At 43.5% G+C, this 20158-nt stretch overlaps 1 protein-coding gene across 2 annotated transcripts in view; it reads left to right on the plus strand.

Moving 5' to 3' along the window:
• Window positions 1-16280, plus strand: part of ABP1 (endoplasmic reticulum auxin binding protein 1) — a 68902-nt gene extending 52622 nt beyond the window's left edge. For both annotated transcript variants that reach the window (XM_086781547.1, XM_086781548.1), the window contains exons 3-6: window positions 6241-6347; window positions 6473-6676; window positions 6943-7010; window positions 15832-16280. In XM_086781547.1, the coding sequence (XP_086637673.1) occupies window positions 6241-6347; window positions 6473-6676; window positions 6943-7010; window positions 15832-15961 (509 nt within the window). In that variant the 3' untranslated portion in view covers window positions 15962-16280. The remainder of the gene's footprint in view (window positions 1-6240; window positions 6348-6472; window positions 6677-6942; window positions 7011-15831) is intronic.
• Window positions 16281-20158: the final 3878 nt, after the last annotated feature.

A 20158-nucleotide genomic window follows, 5' to 3' on the forward strand; every position in this document is an offset into this window, starting at 1 on the left:
GAAGATTTTCTTGTGGCGCCTTTGAATGGCTGTGATGTATTGCTTGGAAAGCCTTGGCATACACGTATTGATCCGTGCAAGGCTTACAAGACTAACAGGATCACCTTCATACATAAAGGCCGAGAACATGTAATTGATGCTGGTGAAGAGGGTGATACCATTCCCCTTGTATCTCATGTACAAATTAAGAAAGTAATGAAAAAGAGTGTTTTTGCGTACTTGATTTTTGTACGAGATCATGTTCAGAAAAATAATGTACATGTAAACACTCTTAGTAATGATAGGCTGAAATTTTTGCAAGAGCACAATGATTGTTTTGCTGATGAGTTACCAAATGAGTTACCACCTGTATGACCGGAAGATCATCGCATTGATCTTGTGCCGGGTAGCTCACCACCTAATAGGCCAGCCTATCGTGTAAGTGCATCCCAAAAAGAGGAGATCATGAAGCAAGTGAATGAGCTTCTTGAGAAGGGTTTGGTTCAGCCAAGCTCTTCCCCATATTGTTCACCCGTCCTCTTGGTTCAAAAGAAGGATGGATCCTTTCGTATGTGTGTGGATTATAGAGCTTTGAATAAGCTTACCATCAAGAATCGGTTTCCGATTCCACGCATAGACGACATCCTTGACAAGTTGGATGGATCGGCATGCTTTAGCCGAATTGATCTCAAGAGTGGATATCATCAAGTGCGTGTAGTGCCTCAGGATGTACACAAAACTGCTTTCAGGACAGCATTTGGGCTTTATGAGTATCTTGTTATGCCTTTTGGTCTTACAAATGCCCCGGCTACATTCAATAGAATGATGGATCGCATATTCCGTGGGTACAGGAAATTTACAGGTGTCTTCTTTGATGACATCCTAGTCTTCTCGAAGACCGAAGAAGAGCATAAAGCTCATTTGGCTATTGTTTTTGAAGAGCTCCATAAGCATAAACTCTTCATAAATGCAAAGAAGAGCGAGTTCTTCTTGTTAGAGATACATTATCTTGGGCATATTGTGTCCAAAGATGGAGTGCGGATGGATCCTGCAAAGATTGATGCAATTCGGAATTGGCCCGAATTGAGTTCGGTGCATGAGATCCGTAGTTTTCTTGGATTATGCTCTTACTACCGCAGGTTCATTCGGCACTTTGCATGGATTGCTTCTCCTTTGCATGATTTGACAAAGAAGAAGGCCGTGTTCAAATGGACTAATGTAGAGAGAGATGCATTCCTCAAATTGAAAGATGCAACTACTCATGGTCCAGTGTTGATCATTCCGGATTTGGAAAAGCCTTTTTGTGTGGAATGTGACGCATCTGGAAATTGCATAGGGGCTGTCCTTAATCAAGAGGAACATGCCGTGGCTTATGAGAGTCGTAGATTGCATGATGCAGAGCTATCTCTCGGCATTTATGAGAAAGAGCTCTTGGCTGTAATTCATGCACTTACTATATGGAAACATTACCTTCTTGGGGCTGATTTCACTGTGAAGACAGATCACCAGAGTTTGAGATATTTTCTTACTCAAACTAAATTGTCAGAGAAGCATATGAGGATGGCCAATTTCCTCTCTATGTTTCATTTTCAGATCTTGCACACCCCAGGAAAGAAGAATGTAGTGGCCGATGCATTGTCACGAAAGCCGTATGTAGCAGCTATCTCGGTTGCCTCTCATGGGGACTTGTCTACCATGCGTAATTTGTATCATACGGATGCTGATTTTGCCACTATTTGGGCTGATTTGATGGCTGGTCATGCACATGCCTCATATGTGATCAAAGAGGGTTATCTTATGAAAGATAATTGCCTATGTGTGGTGTCTGACATGAGGCAAAAGGTTTTGGATGAGTGCCATGCTCCTCCATATGCTGGTCATAGAGGCATAATGTCTACTACGCACATGATTGAGCGGTATTTCTTTTGGCCAGGTATGCGGAAGGACATAGAGGCACATGTACGTGCATGTATCACTTGTCAAAAGGTCAAATTTGATAGGCAAAAGGCACCAGGTTTGCTTCAGCCATTGCCTATTCCCACGCAGCCATGGGAAAGTATTACAATGGATTTCATTATGGACTTGCCACGTACCCAACAGGGTAATGATGCAATTTGGACAATTGTGGATAGGTTTAGCAAGCAAGCTCATTTCTTGCCGGTCAAAAAGACCATCAAAGCTGAGCATATGGTTAAAATATATCTTGCACAAGTGTTCAAACATCATGGAATGCCGAAGTCCATTGTGGGGGATAGAGATCCCAGGACTACAAGTCTCTTTTGGCGGGCCTTATTTGATAATATGGGTACCAAATTGGACTTCTCATCAGCTTATCACTCTCAAACGGATGGGCAAAGTGAGGCTGCAAATTCAGCCGTGTTGGATCTCTTGAAATGTTATGTGGCGGATCAGAAGTCTTCTTGGGAGAAGTACTTACCGCTTGTGGAATTTGCATACAACAACACAGTGCATGCATCTACAGGAAAGGCCCCGTTTGAGATTGTTTATGGTAAGGTGGTTTTGCCACCCATCCTTCGCACAAAGGATGAGATATTTGCAGCTGATGAGTATGTAAGAGACTTGGATATTGCTTTTGCTCAGGTGCGGACAGCCATTGCAAGGTCACAAGACAAGCATAAAAAGGCTGCCGACAAGCATAGAAGGCAATTGGATGTTAAAGAGAATGATTGGGTATTGCTGAAATTTGAGAAAGCAAGACTTGCAAAGAGGCCTGGCAAAGAGGGTGCATATCCTAAGCTTGCAACTAGGTACTATGGCCCTTTTCGAGTGATCGAGAAGATCAATGAAGTGGCTTTCAGATTGGCATTACCTAGTCATTGGCACATACACAATGCTTTTCATGTGAGTCTCCTTCGTAAGTATGTAGGGCCGGAGCCCAATGAAATGGTCATTGAGGATCCACCAGAAGTGGATGAGCTTGAGGAGATCTTGCAGCCAGAGCAAATTGTGTATCACAAGGAACGCAAGCTTGCTGCAGGCAAAGTTCTGAGGCGTTACCTTGTGAAGTTTAAGAACTATCTTCCCATTGATGCTAAATGGGTAGATGAAGAGTTCTTCAAAGATTGCCCGCATGTGCTTCAGACATATTTGGATGCATTTCAGTTGCGGACAACTGTTTAGAAGCGGGGGGGAATGTCACCATTTGGCCACCCAAATGGTTCACTCTTGCTTTCACACTATGTACATATTGGATTGGTGTCCATGGCTTATGGAATATGCCTATGCAGGTGATTGACACGTGTCATGCTGTATAGTTGGATATGATATTCCGCTGGGACTTGTGCCTTTGTGTACATGCCCGGAAACGCCTGAAGGACTTGGCTTTCCGCTGGGACTTGTGCCTTTGTGTACATGCCCGGAAACGCCTGGAGGATTGGCTTTCCACTGGGTCTGGTATTGCGTATACTTGCCTGGAAACGCCTGGTCTTATATGGTTTCATGAACGGAAATTGCTCATGCCAATGCTGCATTGCATAGCATCTTTATGTGCTTGCCTGCAAATGAAATTGCATGCTGTTTTCATGCCTGCATGACTTATGTGTAGTTCCGGGCTAGGGGACGCCCGCCCGTGAACCGTGCGTGTGAAACTGTCTGCTGACATGGTTGTGTGGCATGTGAACAGGTGGTAAGTATTACCCAATCTAGGCTCAAATAACCCTTAGGAGTTAGCCAATATTTATAAGTGAGTGCGTTCTCATTTCATTAAAGTTTGGGCGTCCAAAAGTCACTTATAAATTATGACCGCTTCCAAGTTCACACTCACTGAAGTCCCGAGGCGGACAAGACTCAATGTCCAGGACCTGATCCTTCCTTTTACTCATAAATGGGCATCTCCCCATGTCCCTTCACCTGATTGGACCCCAATTCACTTACTTATTAAGAGAAATTCGTGTTTTCTCTTCATGAGGATTTTTGGAGGTTGAAAACTCTGTTTTTCCACCATTTCTCTCCATTTCCAAGCTCTCCATAGCCATACCCAACTTGCTAGGGTGTTTTCCAAGCTTCCAAGAGTGTTTCCAAGTGCTAATCACTCTCCTACTCACTCCCAATGACTGAAATTCAGCAAAACAGCTCTCATTTTTGCTGTAATTTCTGGTCTTTTTGCTAAAAACCCTAATTTCAGCCTTCCTTTCTCAAGTTGAACCATAGGGGAAGCTTTCCCAAGGTTCCCTTCACCCTCTTGAAGACTTTTGTCGCGAAGGATTGCGGCAAATCGAAGATATCAACACTTCTAAAGCTTCCAACGCGAAGGCTTCCGCTTGCAACAACTTCTATGAAGCAGTACTGGTAAGGTAATTGGACAATGTATTGTCATTACTTACTCAGTAGAAGGGCAGGACTCCTTGTTTAGCCGCCCTGTGTAGTATTTCTCTTGTCCTATGTGCTCTTGAAGATGTTGCTACCTTGCTTGGTAGAACATAGAGCCAATGGTAGAGAATATGGGCACTGAAGTCGGGCCGGGCATCAAGGCAGCTCCTTGGTGATCTACATCGACATACCATTGTTTTCTAAATGCTGAATTTCATATGCATTGGCATGGAGGATTTGGCAATGGATGCCCGTGAAGCTATGTATTGAATTTCTCCAATAGTAATACAATTTACTCAAGGGAGGGGTCGGCCGTTCCGGCTCATTGTGTGCCTCTTGTCAATTCAGCAATTTACTTCTTGTATTTGAGCAAGTGTCCTTCAAATCTTAGTGTATTTAAGTGTATTGATTAGCATTGTGTTCAACCAAGTTACAGTTACAGAGAGGAAGAGGGAGTGGGGAGAGGGAAAAGTAGCTTTAAATGAGGGATAATGATGGGGGGGCGTTTTTGGCCCTAGCCCACTTTTTGAGGTGGGGTCATTTATACAAGTTTGAGCTGTCTGTATTAAAAAAAGGTGGGAAATTTGATTTTCTTGAAAGATTTTGCATTTTTCAGTCCATTTTCTTAAAAGAAAATGGTATGATTCAAGTTTGACCCCTACATATTAGGGGCAGGGAAACCCAACATTTTTCTCCACATGGCCTTCTCCCATTGCACCACTCCTTAATGACTGTCATTAGGCTTGGGACAAATTAAAGGGCCCAAGAAGACCCCAAACAAGTCCTAATGATGCTATATGCAAAATAGTGTGGTCAAAGACCAGTCTAGGCAATTTTTTTATTGTCGTGAGTCAGTCCTGTCTGACTCTTCTGAACACAACCACAATCCTTTTCAAACTTTTCAGTTAAGAATGGATTTCTCAAACGAAAAGGCAAAGGAAGTGGAGACTTGAGGTGGGCCTCAATATTGGATCATATGATCTGTGGGATGTTTTGATGGTTTCTTGAGAGGTTTAGTGCTGGGTCATGTGATCTGTTGGACGGTGATTCTCTTGTTTTGATGATTGCTTAAGAGGTTGTGCCTGCGTCAATGGTCAGAGGCCTGTGAGGATGTTAGATGGTCTTGTGCTTGATGTGTGGTAACACAAGAACGTGCCTTTTGAGATGGATTGCGATACTGAGGATACTGGTGTGTTCAAGGATGCCCTAGGTAGGATAACACATTGCAAGTTGAGTAGACACTGGAGGCGCTAGAGTTTATGGCAGAGGATTGCTCATCTGTTGTTTGTTGTGGAGAGCTGGGTGTTGTGGACTCGAGAGTGCGCCTTGAAGCGTCTTTTCAGGCATTGTATTTGGGCTATGGCCAGGTATTGCCTACTGGGCAGGCTGAGACTCGTGTGGACATGGCTTTGCACAAGTTTGCTTGTGTGGTCTAGGTTGTTGTAAGAGAGTTGGTGAAACTGGTACTCTTGGATCCAGGGTTTACCAGTCCGGGTCTGGATGTACAGGAGATTTCCCAACCAACAATGCTACATGCAAAGATAGGTTAGTATTAAAGACTGAAGGAGAAGAGCAGGCTAACATTATTCCACTAATATTACTGAACTGAAAACAAGGAGTCAAAGAGTTCAACCATATTCTCTTTCATGTTATTCTCGAATTTCTTTGCGGTTGCCTTGTTATTTTGATTTACATGTTTATAGCCTTTTTTGGGTTGGTTAAAAAAATTGCTACCACCAAATTTTTTTTTGTTTAGATGTCTAAGGCCGGATATAGATATCCTAGTTGGAGGGGCAAGATTGCCTGCCATAATTGATGGGTGGCCAAGATGGACCTCCTGCTGACGGGCGGAGGGATACCTGTAACCAGCCTTAGTGCTTACTGCAAATACCTTAGCAATATTTAATCATTCACTCTCTTCTCTATTTCCAGAACTCCCAGTTATAAGGCATCTCAATGATATGTATGAAGATAGTTTTGGACGGCCTGGACTGTCACATATAACTGTTGCTGGGGCAACACACCATGGTATGCAGGAGGTAAAAATCTGAAAAAGTAGCAACCATTTTTTATAGGCCTAACTAATTCTACCAAGGTATGCACTAGCTGTAGTATGAGTGGTGGAATACTGTGTTTAAATCAATGTTGTTGGTTTATCTTACAGGTTGAAGTTTGGCTTCAGACATTTGCCCCGGGCTCTGGGACCCCAATTCACAGGCATTCCTGTGAAGAGGTCTTCCTAACATTGAAGGGCAAAGGCTCTCTCTTCATGGAGCCCGAAAGCGGCAAGAGGTATCCAGGACAACCAAAGGAGTTCATGATCTCTCCCAACACAACAATTACAATTCCTGTCAACCATGTCCATCAGGTCCAAGAGAACATTTTGATATGTGCATGTACATGTAACTGTACGTATGTGTATGCGTGTGTATGACCTCTTGTTTTTTGGGGTGGTTTAGTGGGGGGCAGGGGGTGGTTTGATCATCGATAATGCTGGTTAATGTAAATAAAATAAAAAAATTTAGAATAGTTGCCAGGTTTTGAACCCTAGACCTGGGTGTCACCAGGTCAGGGCATTACCACTTGGGGTAGAGCCTGCTGGCTTTGGTTGATGTTTTCTATGACACATGGCAGGTAAAGAACACACAACTGGAAGAGGACTTGCAGGTTCTTGTGATTATATCACGCCCGCCAATCAAAGTGTGAGTTAACAAAGTCCTTAATTCAAAGCTTTACTCTTTGTTTTAGGAGCATATATTAACTTCTTATGGATCCTGATCTGATGCTGCATGTTTTCTCTCTGCCTGTGTTTTCTCCACTCCTTTCATCTTCACTGCTTTTTGTCTCTGTTTGTCTTAACTGGTTCCTCTGCCATCACTGCCTGTGGTAAGGCCCCCTGTATTTTGGCTGGCCTGCCTTTGCCCTGCATGCTGTGTTTGGAATTGCTGCTGGCTACCTTCTCTTTGTTGCCGTTTTCAGGTCAGCTGACCAATTGTTGCCTCTCTCTCCTGGGAGCCAGGCCTCCACCACATCGGCTTGCATTTGCCATAGTTGCAACTTTTTGCAAGAAATGGGAATGATTAAATCTGAAAGGCCAAAGCTTAGAAATGGAAAAGGGCCGAATGCAGGGAATGGAAGTGGGGAACGACAAAAGCAAACAACACATCCTTATACTAATAAAGCATTGAAACCATAATGGCATCACAAACCATCCGAAATGTTGCAACTGCAAAACACTGTTTCTTGTTATGAGAAGTTGCGCAGTCCCTTTGTTGGCAGTCAGGAAAGGGGGTTTTTGCACAATTTTCAAGTAACTTGATGAAGGTTGTTGGAAAGTTCGAATGCTTCAGACAATGAACATCATATTATGTAGCAAGTGTCAAATCCTCTCGGATCTCCTCGTAGAGCGATCCTGAAACTTGACTCGAAACTTGCAAAACAAAGCCAAACAACGTGAGGGGGTGCAGGCTTGACTCACCACCCAACCATGACAGCCGTGGGCAAAACCCACAAGTCTTGGCTGTCCCCACCGAGCCACGAGCTGAGCTAACTAGCAAGACGCACTGACCAGTCTCTACCCCATGACGTCCCATACCGCCACGGAGCTACCCTCACGGGCCTCGAGACTAGCAGGTGCACGTCTGCACTAGATCCAAGCTCCTGACCATAGAGCTCTCGCAAAGGCTCGTGAGACTTTATGAACCAACTAACTAACCTTGGCCACCCTTTTATAGGCTCTTGGTCCGTCACCGGGCATCCACAGTTGGGGGGTGCCCGCCCGTCCATACTTGGGTACCCGCCTGTCAGTCTATCCCTAGCCCAGCTCGCCAACCAGCTTGCCTAGCTTTGAGCTTCCCCAAGCCTCAAAGCTAGTCTTGTGTGCGTTTTGCACACGGTAGATACACTCTGTGCACATGACATACTCCCCTTCCTCTAAGAGCTCACTCCTGAGCTCAGTAAAAACCCAGGGTAGTCTCTCTGAAGGGTAGTCAATGTCTCCCATGTAGCATCCTCCTCAACACGATCCTTCCACTTGATCTTGTATTCTGTGAATAGCATATTCCGCAATTGTCTTTCACGAAATCCAAGAATCTTTTTTGGTTCGTGTGGCACAAATGTCATATTCTTGACATCTATGATTTCTTGAGGAGTAACTAATTGGTCTGTTCCACCCAGTACTTCCTTAAGTCTACTGACATGAAATACAGGATGAACTTTCACATGAGAAGGCAAATCCAATTCATGTACAACCGAATCAATCCGACGTATAACCCGAAATGGTCCGCAGTATCTAGGGGATAATTTCGGAGATCGACCCGTCCATAAAGTCTCAGAATCTTTCGGAACTTACAAATACACCATCGTTCCTTCAAAGAACTCTCTTGGTGAACGATGTCTGTTAGAATAAAATTTGTCTCTATCTTGAGCACTTCTAATAGATTCCTTCGCAACTTGTAACATTTCTTGCATATCTTGCATAAAAGTACGCGCTGCATCATGCTGAAGTTCTAAAAATCCCATGGCAACAGGTGATCTAGGTTGAAATCCATACATAAGCATAAAAGGACTAAAACCTGTACTTGTATGCTTAGTACTGTTATATGCAAATTCTAACATAGGAAGATAATCCTTCCATAAACCTTGTCTTTTGGAGACATATGCACGAAGCATGTCCTCCGAAGTCTGATTCACCCTTTCAGTCTGGCCACTAGATTGAGGATGATATGAGGAACTCAGATTCAAAGTTGTTTCCAACTCCTCCTTCCAACTCCTCCAAAACAAGCCTCCAAAAGTCACTTGTGAACTTAAGAGTCCCTATCACTGACTATGTCCTGCGATAAACCATACAGTCTAAATAATTGCTCGATAAACTGCCTTGCTAATTGCGTAGCTGTAACAGTCTTCCGTGTAGGTCAAAATCTAGCCATTTTTGTCAAACGGTCCACCACAACCCAAATAGAATCGTGGCCTTGACGTGTTCTTAGCAATCCGGTAATAAAATCCATGGAAATACTTTCCCATTTATTACCTGGGATTTGCAAAGGATGCAACATTCCAACCTGTCTAAAGCGTTCAGCTTTATTTGCTTGACAAACCTGACACTTGAGGACATAATCTTGTACATACCCTTTCATCTTTGGCCAATAGAAAGTGTGTTTTACTAAAGCTAAAGTCCTGTGTACCCCAAGGTGTCCAGCAGAAGGGACGTCGTGACACTCCTTAACAATCTTGGACCTAATGTCCGGGACCTGTGGTACATAAATTTTGTCATTACGGAACAGTAAACCATTCCGAATCATCCATTGGCCTCCCGCAGCCTAAATGGTAGGATGCTCAATCACTGAGACTCGGTCAATCAATGAGCTCCCATCCTGGATCCTTTGCCAATATGGACCAAAATAACTATTAGTCCTGCAAAGTCCTCTCAATGACTGAAATAAGTCGGTAGAAATCTCGGTGAACGACAAAGTATTCACCTCTTTGATCCGACTAAGCGCATCTGCTACACTAGTCATGGACCCCTTTCGATAGCGTATTTCAAAATCAAAATCTTGCATTAACTCTGTCCATCTAGCTTGTCGTCCTCTCAAATCATCCGCATCACACAAATACTTGATTGACTGATGATCAGTCAATACCACAAACTTGGAGCCATATAAATAATGCCTCCAAACCTTGAGAGCATAAATGACAGCATAAAGCTCCTTGTCAAGGGTTGGCCAACGAGATTGAGTGTCGTCCAGCTTTCGACTCTCGAAAGCAATAGGTCTACCATCTTGGAATAGAGCAGCCCCGATCGCATAGGCACTTGCGTTAGTCTCAAGAACATAAGGCCGACTAGGATAGTGCTAAGGTAGGGGCTTTCTTGACTTTATCTTTCAAAAGTCTGAAGGCCATATCCAAATCGTTACTCTAAGGGATAGGCTGATTCGACTTACGTCCATGACCTTTCAACAAGTGGGTCATTGGTAGTGTGAGCTGAGAGAACTCCTGCACAGATTTCCGAAGAAAAACAACAAAATCGAGAAAAGAACGAAGTTGTCTCACTGTCTGGGGTATCGGGCATGCCAAAACCTTCTGAGCTCAGTCATAGTCAATGCTCAACCTGTCTCTTGTGATCTTGTGTCCCAAGTAAACGATTTCCGTCATTAAAAACTTACATTTACTTAATTTAGCGTACAGCCGATTCTGTCTTAAAATAGTCAAGACAATCGTGAGGTGTCTAACATGATCCTCAAGAGTACAACTATATACTAAAATATCATCCAGGAACACAACCATGAACTTTCCCAAATGTTCACGAAAAAGATCGTTCATCATTTGCTGGAAAGTGGCTCGAGCATTGGTTAATCCAAAAGGTAATATGAGAAACTCGTAATGGCCATACCTAGTCCGAAAGGCAGTTCTTTCGACGTGCCTTTCATGAATACGTATCTGGTGATAGCCAGTCATAAATCTATCTTTGTGAAATACTTCGATCCGACTAAACGATCAATCAGGCTATCTGATCTAGGGAGAGGATAGCGGTTCTTGATTGTCACTTTGTTCAGTCTCTTGTAATCTACACACATTCGCTAGGTGTTGTCCTTCTTTCTCCTAAGTAACACAGGTGCATCCCAAGGTGATTTACTTGGACGGATCTGGCCCATCCTCAAATAATCTGCGAGTTGTTTTTCCAACTCATCTTCCTCAGCCTGGCTCATCCTGTAAGGCGCAGGTTGTTGGTTGAGTTCTTTCCACCAGAGCAAAGCTTTGCCCGAGAGGAAACCTGCTGCCAACTGAATCTTTTTTGTCATTGCCATATGGATGAAACTGGAAGTGGACCTGCCACTTATGTAGCCACATGTCCACAATCTCCTTGGTACGTTGCTTTTGCTCGCCCTCAAACTGCTCTGGAGTAATGTTGGGGCCTAAAGCAAATGCCAAGGTATCCATGCCCAAGAGAGTAGACAGGGTAGTGGTCAATAAAAAGATGGAATTCTGCAAAGCTTGCATCTGCGCGGTGACCTGTGCCTGACACTCCGTGAAAGAAGCTTCGAAAGTAACTTTAAACTCCTGGAAATCAGATTTAGTTACGAAATCTTCGAAAACATCGCCATCGGTGGCCTCAGTAGCTGGTAGGTCTTCACGTTCGAGAACGGGTTCCATCTCCGATTCTTGGGTTGACATCTCGAAGAGAGAAAGTGAGAGAAAATCTTGGCTGGAAGTAAGAAATGGTGCTAGAGAGGTCGAGAAGATGTGTGGCTAGAAGCCCACTCTAGGGGTATTTTATAAGCCCCCCAAAAGCGCTTTGTTTTTTGTATGGCTTTTTTTTTTTTTTTTGGATACCATTGTCAAATCCCCTCGGATCTCCTCATAGAGCGATCTTGAAACTTGACTCAAAACGTGCAAAACAAAGCCAAACAATGTGAAGGGGGTGTAGGCCTGACTCACCACCCAACCATGACAATCGTGGGCAAAACCCACAAGTCTTGGCCGTCCCCACCGAGCCACGAGCTGAGCTAACTAGCAAGATGCACCGACCAGTCTCTATCCCGTGACGTCCCATACCGCCACGGAGCTACCCTCGCGGGTCTCGAGACCGCTATTGGCCTTGGCTGCATGAAGCAGATGCACGTGTGCACTAGATCTAGGCTCCTGACCATAGAGCTCTCGCAAAGACTCGTGAGACTCTATGAACCAACTGACTAACCTTGGCCACTCTTTTATAGGCTCTTGGCCAGTCATCGGGCGTCCACACTTGGGTGCCCGCCCGTCCATACTTGGGTGCCCGCCCGTCAATCTATCCCTAGCCCAGCTCGCCACCAATCAGCCTGCTGCCTGCCTAGCTTTAAGCTTCTCCAAGCCTCGAAGCTAGTCTTGTGTGCGTGTTGCACATGGTAGATACACTTTGTGCACATGACAGCAAGAGGCTTTTACAATGGCAATACTAGCCAGAAGATGGTGTAGAGAACAAGTGCCTGTGAATAGGTTAGATGGATAACAAGTGAGAAAGGAAGGGCCCTTTATATAGGAAGGGATGAAGCTGGCCAACTGCCCCTATGGAGCTGGTCGACAGCAGCAAATAACCCCATGACCTGCATAAATGCGAAAATACAGATGTGCCCAATAAAAAGGTATGGTCCCACACAATAGTGAGATGCACAAATTCTAACACCCCTTTGCAACTCAGTGTGTACAAGAGTCTTGAAGAAGTAAGTTGATGAAGATGTAATCATGGACCCTCCAGCACAGTACTGCAGATACCGGAATCACCTCAAAGAGAGCACCTGCTAACTTGTTACCTCGAAACACAATGCCACCATGAACAACAAAGAAATCTGCTTGGCTCTGAATTCCGACACCAGTGTGCAGTGAAGTGATGAACTGCTGGACACACCGTGCCCATTATCCCTCAATAGTAGACGGTGAACACATCACATCTCAAAAGACCTCGAACAATGAACTTGGAACTCATCCAGTCCATAATGTCTGCCACACCAATCAATAGACATGGAACACATCCAATCCATAGCTCCCAAAAAAAAAAAGAACTTGTCTTGTCAGATTTTTTTTTTCATGCTTGGAACTCCAACTCACGGCTCCCATGCACTAGAAATGAGGAGCTGCTGATAGCCCCCTCTCCCACCCACAAACCTCCTCTAGCTCTGGAAGCACATGGGGGGCACTATTTGTATAACTATAGAAGCTGACCATCCAGGTCCTCCCTGGCTTTTACAACCTTGGGGACACTAGAAGTATCAGAGTCATCATCCTGTATATGATCATTGCCCTTCTTTGAAAACTTGGTCTTGGCATGGGCTTTACCGTTGATCTTGCAATCCTTAATGACCTTGCTTTCGACAAGAGTAGCAGTGACACCGTCCTGTCTGTTGCACTGTAGCAAGTGCCTGATCCTGTCCACTAGGAGGGAACCTTACCTTCACCATAGAAACAAGGATAGATTCCTCCTCCAAGAGGGAACCCATATCCACGGCAATAGCACACCTCCGCAAGCCCTTGTGCCACCGATGATCTCAGCACTCCAATCTCCAAAACTTCTCCAACGAAACAAGTCACGAGGATCAATCAGCTTTCATACGCAAACAAACCACCTCTAGATGCTGACCTGACTGTACAACAGCCCACACTCCTCGCAAAAGCGAGTGCAAATGCTTAGGAAAGCAAAACGCAGCACCTCCAACACAGCACAGTTGCACCCAACAGGAGAAAACGCAAGGGGCAGGAGCACGGCAAGAAGAAGATGCGGATGAAGGAGAGGCACATAAGAAAAAAACGCAGGTTCAGCAGAAAACGCAGCCCACCAATCACCAGCCAACGCAGTCCCTCCAGAGTGTACCTGGACTCCGCGAGGAAACGCAGGGCAAGAGCAGTAGGAGAGGAAAACACTGATCAAGAAGGGAGAGCAGGATAAGAAAACACAGTTACTGTTGATAAACGCAGCAATGTCTTCGACTGCCAAAAAACGTAGAAGAGGGAGCAAAAAACGCAGAAGTGGGCAGCAGGGACCTAGTCATTTGATACCATGATAAAGTTGCACAATGCGGAAGCAAAACATAGGAGAGAGGGAGAGTGGCAAAGAGAGAGAGAGAGACATCAAACAATGAACATCATATTATGTAGCAAGAGGCTTTTACAATGGCAATACCAACCAGCAGATGGTGTAGAGAACAAGTGCCTGTGAATAGGTTAGATGGATAACAAGTGAGAAAGGAAAGGCCCTTTATATAGGAAGGGAGTGAAGCTGGCTGACTGCCCCTACGGAGCTGGCCGACAGCAGCAAATAACCCCACGACATGCATAAATGTGAAATACATGTGCCCAATAAAAAGGTCTGGTCCCTCACAATAGTGAGATGCACAAATTCTAACACCCATACCACCAGAACTTGCCCCTCCGATGCATGTAGTAGTTTCACGGGCCTCGAGTCGAGGTCTTAGGAGCATTCTCTCAAATTGACCCCAACAGTCACTTATATGGGCCTCCTATAAACTAGGAGCCATAAATAGCACATGCCTCATAAATACCACTAACTTCCCCATAAGTGCCTAACCCATTGTCCCTGGTTAACCTAATCTGAAATTAGACTTGTTAACCCAACTTAGGGATTAGGGATGTAACAGTAGAGGGCTGAGGGGCGACGGGGGGGCCTAGTGAAGAGGTGAGACAGGAGTGCACAGTTGGGCAAGAGGAGAAGTGCCGAGGGGTGGAACACAAGGCACCAGGCAAAATAGGGAGGTGAGGGAGAATAGGGCAATGGGAGGCATAGTAACAGGAAACGGCCGTTTCCTACCCTTGAAACGCGGAAATGCCATTTCCCGAGAGTCGTCGTTTCCGTTTTTGTTTCTCCGTTTCCTAATCTCCCCAGTAAAAAATCACCCATTGATTTGTCTCATCTAGTGCTTGCTTAGTGATTTTCTACAAATTTTTCTCACTATTTATTTCAAATTATGGTGGTGTACTCAAACTTTTCCCTAGTTACTAATTTTCTCATTATTTTTATATTATGTATCATACACCCACCGTTTCCTAGCCGTTTCCATTTCCTAGGTTTGCCGTTTCCTAGAGGCTGGCCGTTGCTATTGCCGTTTCATGCAACTATGATGGGAGGGCCTGCAGGGCTGAGGCGGGGGCAAAGGCGACAAACGCATGGGGCTCTTTTGGAGTTTGTCATGTTGATTCCTTGCAAATGCAATGTAGCAAAATGGGATAGCAAGTTCACTGGACAGTTGGCCATGCGGTGTTTGATAATTTTCAGACAAAACTGCATTTTTCTAGTGCCTTTGAAGGAGCGCTTATCTATGTGACTTTCAACTATCTGTCCTTTGGCAGAGAGGTAGACATAGCCTTGGTCAAAGGTGTGGATAAAGAAAAAGTGGAAGAAAGAAAAAACCAAGGATCTCAAATGAAGCACATAAATTGAACATGCAGCATTGTCTCTCCCCCTTCAGCATCTGTCCCCTCACAGAGTAAGATAGATTCATCAAAGCCTACTTTACCCACTAGTTGTCGGCAGAGAGGGGTGGAAGGTTGTCCCCCTCAACTAAAGCACCCAGATGGCTGGTGGGGTGTTCAATGTGATTCGTCTTATACACGGCAGAAAAAGGTGTGCATGAAGAATTGCCGGCATTCATGCTATTCGAATTTTTAGGTACTAATTCTAGTCTTTCGTCATCTATGCTGTTGTCAGGCTTTCTTTTTATCCACTTTCAGATCTGTAGGATAAAGATAATAGGTTTGCTTCCCTTTCTGAGGTTCTCCTTACCAATCGTATGTAGGTAACATGGTTGAAAGGCATAAATGTCGTTTTAGAGGGGATTAACCCCAAGCTTTTATTGCCTGTGTGTGTGTGTGTGTGTGTGTGTGTGTGTGTGTGTGTGTGTGCGCACACATGCATGCACGCACGTTTATGTATGTAAGTATGCATTGTGTGTGTGTGGGTGTGCATGTGTGTGCAAGATTTGATGTACCACAAAACCTTTGCTTTCTAATGCCATTTGCTTGTGTGTGGACTGTCAATAGGTTTGTTTACAAGGACTGGTATACTCCACATGCTGCAGCAGTTCTAAAGTTTCCATACCCATGGGATGCAGTGTGTTTGGAGAATGAGAAAATGGATTTTGAGTCTGATTATATTTTTGATGAATTGTAAATTGCAAGCAATTGACCTTGACAAAGGATAGTGAAGTTAAGCTACTCTAAAAGCTCAGGATTAATATCCTTGCCATATTGGGCATATTTAGGCATAACTTGGTGCCAAAAGGCAAGTAAGTGTAAATATCCTGCCATATTGGGCATGCTTTAGGATTATATTTACTGCACCTTTTGAACTTTCCTCTAGGGTTAGTACTATTTGAACTCCTACGGTTAAAACTACCCATTGGATTTGTGTACATGTGACATAGCATATTGCTTCATCATTAACTTACACCTTCATTGCTAAGTTCTCATAAAACATTGATTCAAATCTATGCCAGACCAAACTATTATTGCCCTCATGACCTTTGAAAGCTTTTTTTACACTTTTTAGATTAACAAAGCTAAACCTATTTTTAGTGCAACCGACTGTAATAAAGCAATAAAGCAAGTTTTTTTTACTAGGCAGCATAACTTCATTTTTTGAATTGCCACAAGGATGTTTACCCACATGGTACTACTGAATTTTGTGCAACCAAATCTAATAAAGTAGAGCAATGTATGCTTTTATGTGTGTGTGTGCGTGTGTGCGTGGGGGGTGTTTATGTGGGAGCATATAGTGATACTAAGTTCTACACCCACTATTGGGCATTGATGACGTTAGTGGGGATGTTGTAGTATCTAGTCCATATTATGCATGATGGAGTTGATGGTTTATTGTCTTGTGGTGACTATCGTGCGGTTATAAATTGCACTTTCTTATAAGGTGAATTTGGGCATGTTCTTAGATTCATCTAGGTATATCTTTATGTTGTATTAGCGGACATGCAAATTTCACATTTTGAAGTTTTTGTCTAAGTAGCAGCCTGTTGATACTGTGGTAATTCTATCTTTAGTGATACATATGCCCCATCAACTACCTTTTTGTTGTAATAAATTTTTCTATTCGTTATGATCCTTAGTGATAGGCTTCATTATGGCTGAGTCTGCTTGTGTCTTCGTAGTTCTGATAGAAACTTAGTACATAGACCTTTGTATGAATGTATGCTCTTATGTGTGTGTGTGTGTGTGTAAGTGTGCGTGGGAGGTGTTTGTGTGGAACAATATAATGATACCAAGTTCTATACGGACTGTTGGGCACTGATGAGCTTAGTGGGGATGCCGTAATATTTAGTCCATACTATGGAGTTGATGGTTTATTGTGTTGTGGATGACTACCATGAGGTTATAAATTGCACTTTCTTTAAGGTGAATTTGGACATGTTCTTGGATTCACCTAGGTATTTTTTTTAAAACTTGGGCATCATAACATTCCTTTTTTGAATTGCCACAAGCATGTTCACCCACATGGTAATACTAAATTGGCTATCATGAACCCCCACAATTGGCTATAGTCAAGTTTGAACCTACATAATGTAGCTCTAGCAATTAAGAAGGATGTGCTTCTAAAATTAGAGCAGTTTAATCTTCGAACCACCTTGCAAGACAAAGTAGCGCACTATTCAATTGGCCTTGGTTCATTGCTTTATGTTGGTGCTTCTCTCGTGGATGCATTGTTGCATAGATTGGTCCGCAACTTTCTTTGGTTAGGTTTGGATGGTATACTGGACACTTGGGCAAGAGTTGCTTGGGAGAATGTTATACGTCCCACACAATATGTCCCAGATAGAAAGTCAGGCTGTTTATTGTAGATCCGGATATAATGCAGAGCATTGCTTTGCCAGTTAGCGGTTATTGGGTATTGTTGTAATTAATATAGGTGTATCGAAGCGATCAATTTAGTAATGAGATCTTGATAGACTCTCATATATTTTGCCTCCATACTCGACAAGGCAACTGTTGGCTACTTCTTGTTGCTCCATGTCACAACACCACTCTCAAAGGAGAACATAAATCCACTGGTAGATCTCCTATCTGCGATACTACCAGCCCAATATGCATCGGTGTATCCAAACACTTGCAACTTCGTACCAGCCTCATAAAAGAGACCATAGTCTAATGTGGACTCCACATAGTGTAACGTGTGTCTCACACCATCCAAATGTGGCTTCCGAGGAACTTGCATAAACTGACTCTCCAATCCAACTGTATAGTTCAAGACCGCCCTAGTGATCATGTGGATCAAGCTACCCACTATCTTCCTGGGGTTCTCCAAGATCTTACTCGTAACTGCACTCAACTTGCCATTTGAATCTAATGGCTTAGAAATTGGCTTACAACCAGCCATACCATATTTGGATAACATGTCCAATGCATACTACCTCTGTGACAGCCATATACCCTTGGCCGTCCTAATAACCTCAATATCAAGAAAGTATCTCAAGTCACCCGAATGCTTCATGTCAAATTTTTGCTTAAAGAGATTTCATTCTCTCAACTTCCTCTGCACTGTCACCTCCAATCAAGTCATCCACATAGATTGTGATGACCACAAGGCCCTTATCACTCTTCCTCACATAGAGTGAATGATCAACATCTCCCACATGAAAGCTAATGGTGATAAGGTATTGTGTTATCTTATCATGCCATGCTCTTGGTGCCTATTTTAAGCCATATAAGGCTTTACACAGTTTGCATACAAAATTAGGGTGACCCACATCTTCATAACCTGGTTCTTCTTGCAAATCACCATGCAAGAATGCATTCTTAAGATCTATTTGATGTAAAACCCATCCTTTTGATGTAGCCACCGCAACAATAGCTCTCACGGTTGCCATCTTGGAAACGGGGTGAACGTCTCTTCATAATTATGCCATAAGTCTGAGCATAACCATTGGAAACCAATCTTGCTTATACCTACTAATACTTCCATGTGAGTTGTGCTTTATTTTGTACACCCATTTGCATCCAATAGCCTTCTTGTCCTCAGGAAATGGCACCAAGTCCCAAGTCTCATTTTCATCCAATGTAACCATTTCTTCATCCATGGCTTTCTTCCAATCTACATTCCCAACAACTTCTTCAAGACATGTGGGTTCAACAGCTTGCACAACTTTAGCCATATATGCATAATGATGAGCCACATAGCCATCATATGTCAACCTGTTAACAAGTTTTCTAAATCTCCCTGATCTGTGTTGTCCATGATTACTACCTAACATTTTTGCAACTTCTCTTGCCTTTTTTGCACACCAGGTGTTCTAATATCTAGAATCCCAAGCTCATCATCAAGACTTTGCTGCTCTGAGCCACTAGACTCTCTATCAACAAAAGAATGTCCTGTAGAAATGTCAAGCATACCAAGAGGCTGATCAACGTTCTCTTTACCTTTACGTGATGTACCAAATGCATTTTCAAGATTGGTGTTTTGATGCAACCTGCCACTCCATGGTCTATCAACAGACCCAGCACAAGAGGACACTCTAGGTTCACTCAATGACTACAATTGCTGACTTGCATTCTGTGCAATCACATTTCCAGTTACATCAGCCCCAACATCTTTTTCAGCAGCATACCAACTACTCATTTCAACAAACACAACATCTTTTTCAGCAGCATACCAACTACTCATTTCAACAAACACAACATCTCTGCTTACCCTCAACTCACGTGTAGTAGGGTTATAGCATTTATATCCCTTTTGCTCAAGCGAATATCCAATAAACACATGGAAAGACGGTCGTCTCCCTACGTATGCAATATGGGCAAGTAGACTACGCTCCTAGCTCACCAATGGAATGATAAACACTCCTTTCATCGCTAGGGGATTCAACCCGGTTAGGTGCATGGAAGCTTATCCCTTTCGGGAGAGGATGCTATGAACACCACTACCTTGACATAGACTTTACACACACAAGCTCAATCTTGCCATAGCTCATTCACTCATCATCCCACTCATTCATGCATCCAATACAAGAAGAAGGCTAAGTTAATGCACACACAAGCTCACTCATAAGAGCACACTTCATTCTCAAGCACTTACTTCTCTAGCATGTACACAAACCTTGAAGCTTAATGGAACTTGAAATAAACATGCATTCTCATTCACTACTCAAGCAATGCCTTGCCCATGGAAAAGCTACAAGCTATGGAGAAGCTTAAGCTTGAATCCACTACCACACAAAGCCTAATAGAGAATCCACAAGCATCAACAAAGAAGCATGCACACTAGAGAATAGAGATGAGAAGAGAGAAAAACATCATCTCATTGCATTGAATTAGAAGAGCATTGCTCATACAATAGTGTAGATGGGGAGAGAGAAGAGCTTGCACC

This window comes from Cibotium barometz, chromosome 43, assembly GCF_041138505.1.
Source record: "Cibotium barometz isolate CiBa-2024 chromosome 43, ASM4113850v1, whole genome shotgun sequence".
Classification (NCBI taxonomy): Eukaryota; Viridiplantae; Streptophyta; class Polypodiopsida; order Cyatheales; family Cibotiaceae; genus Cibotium; species Cibotium barometz.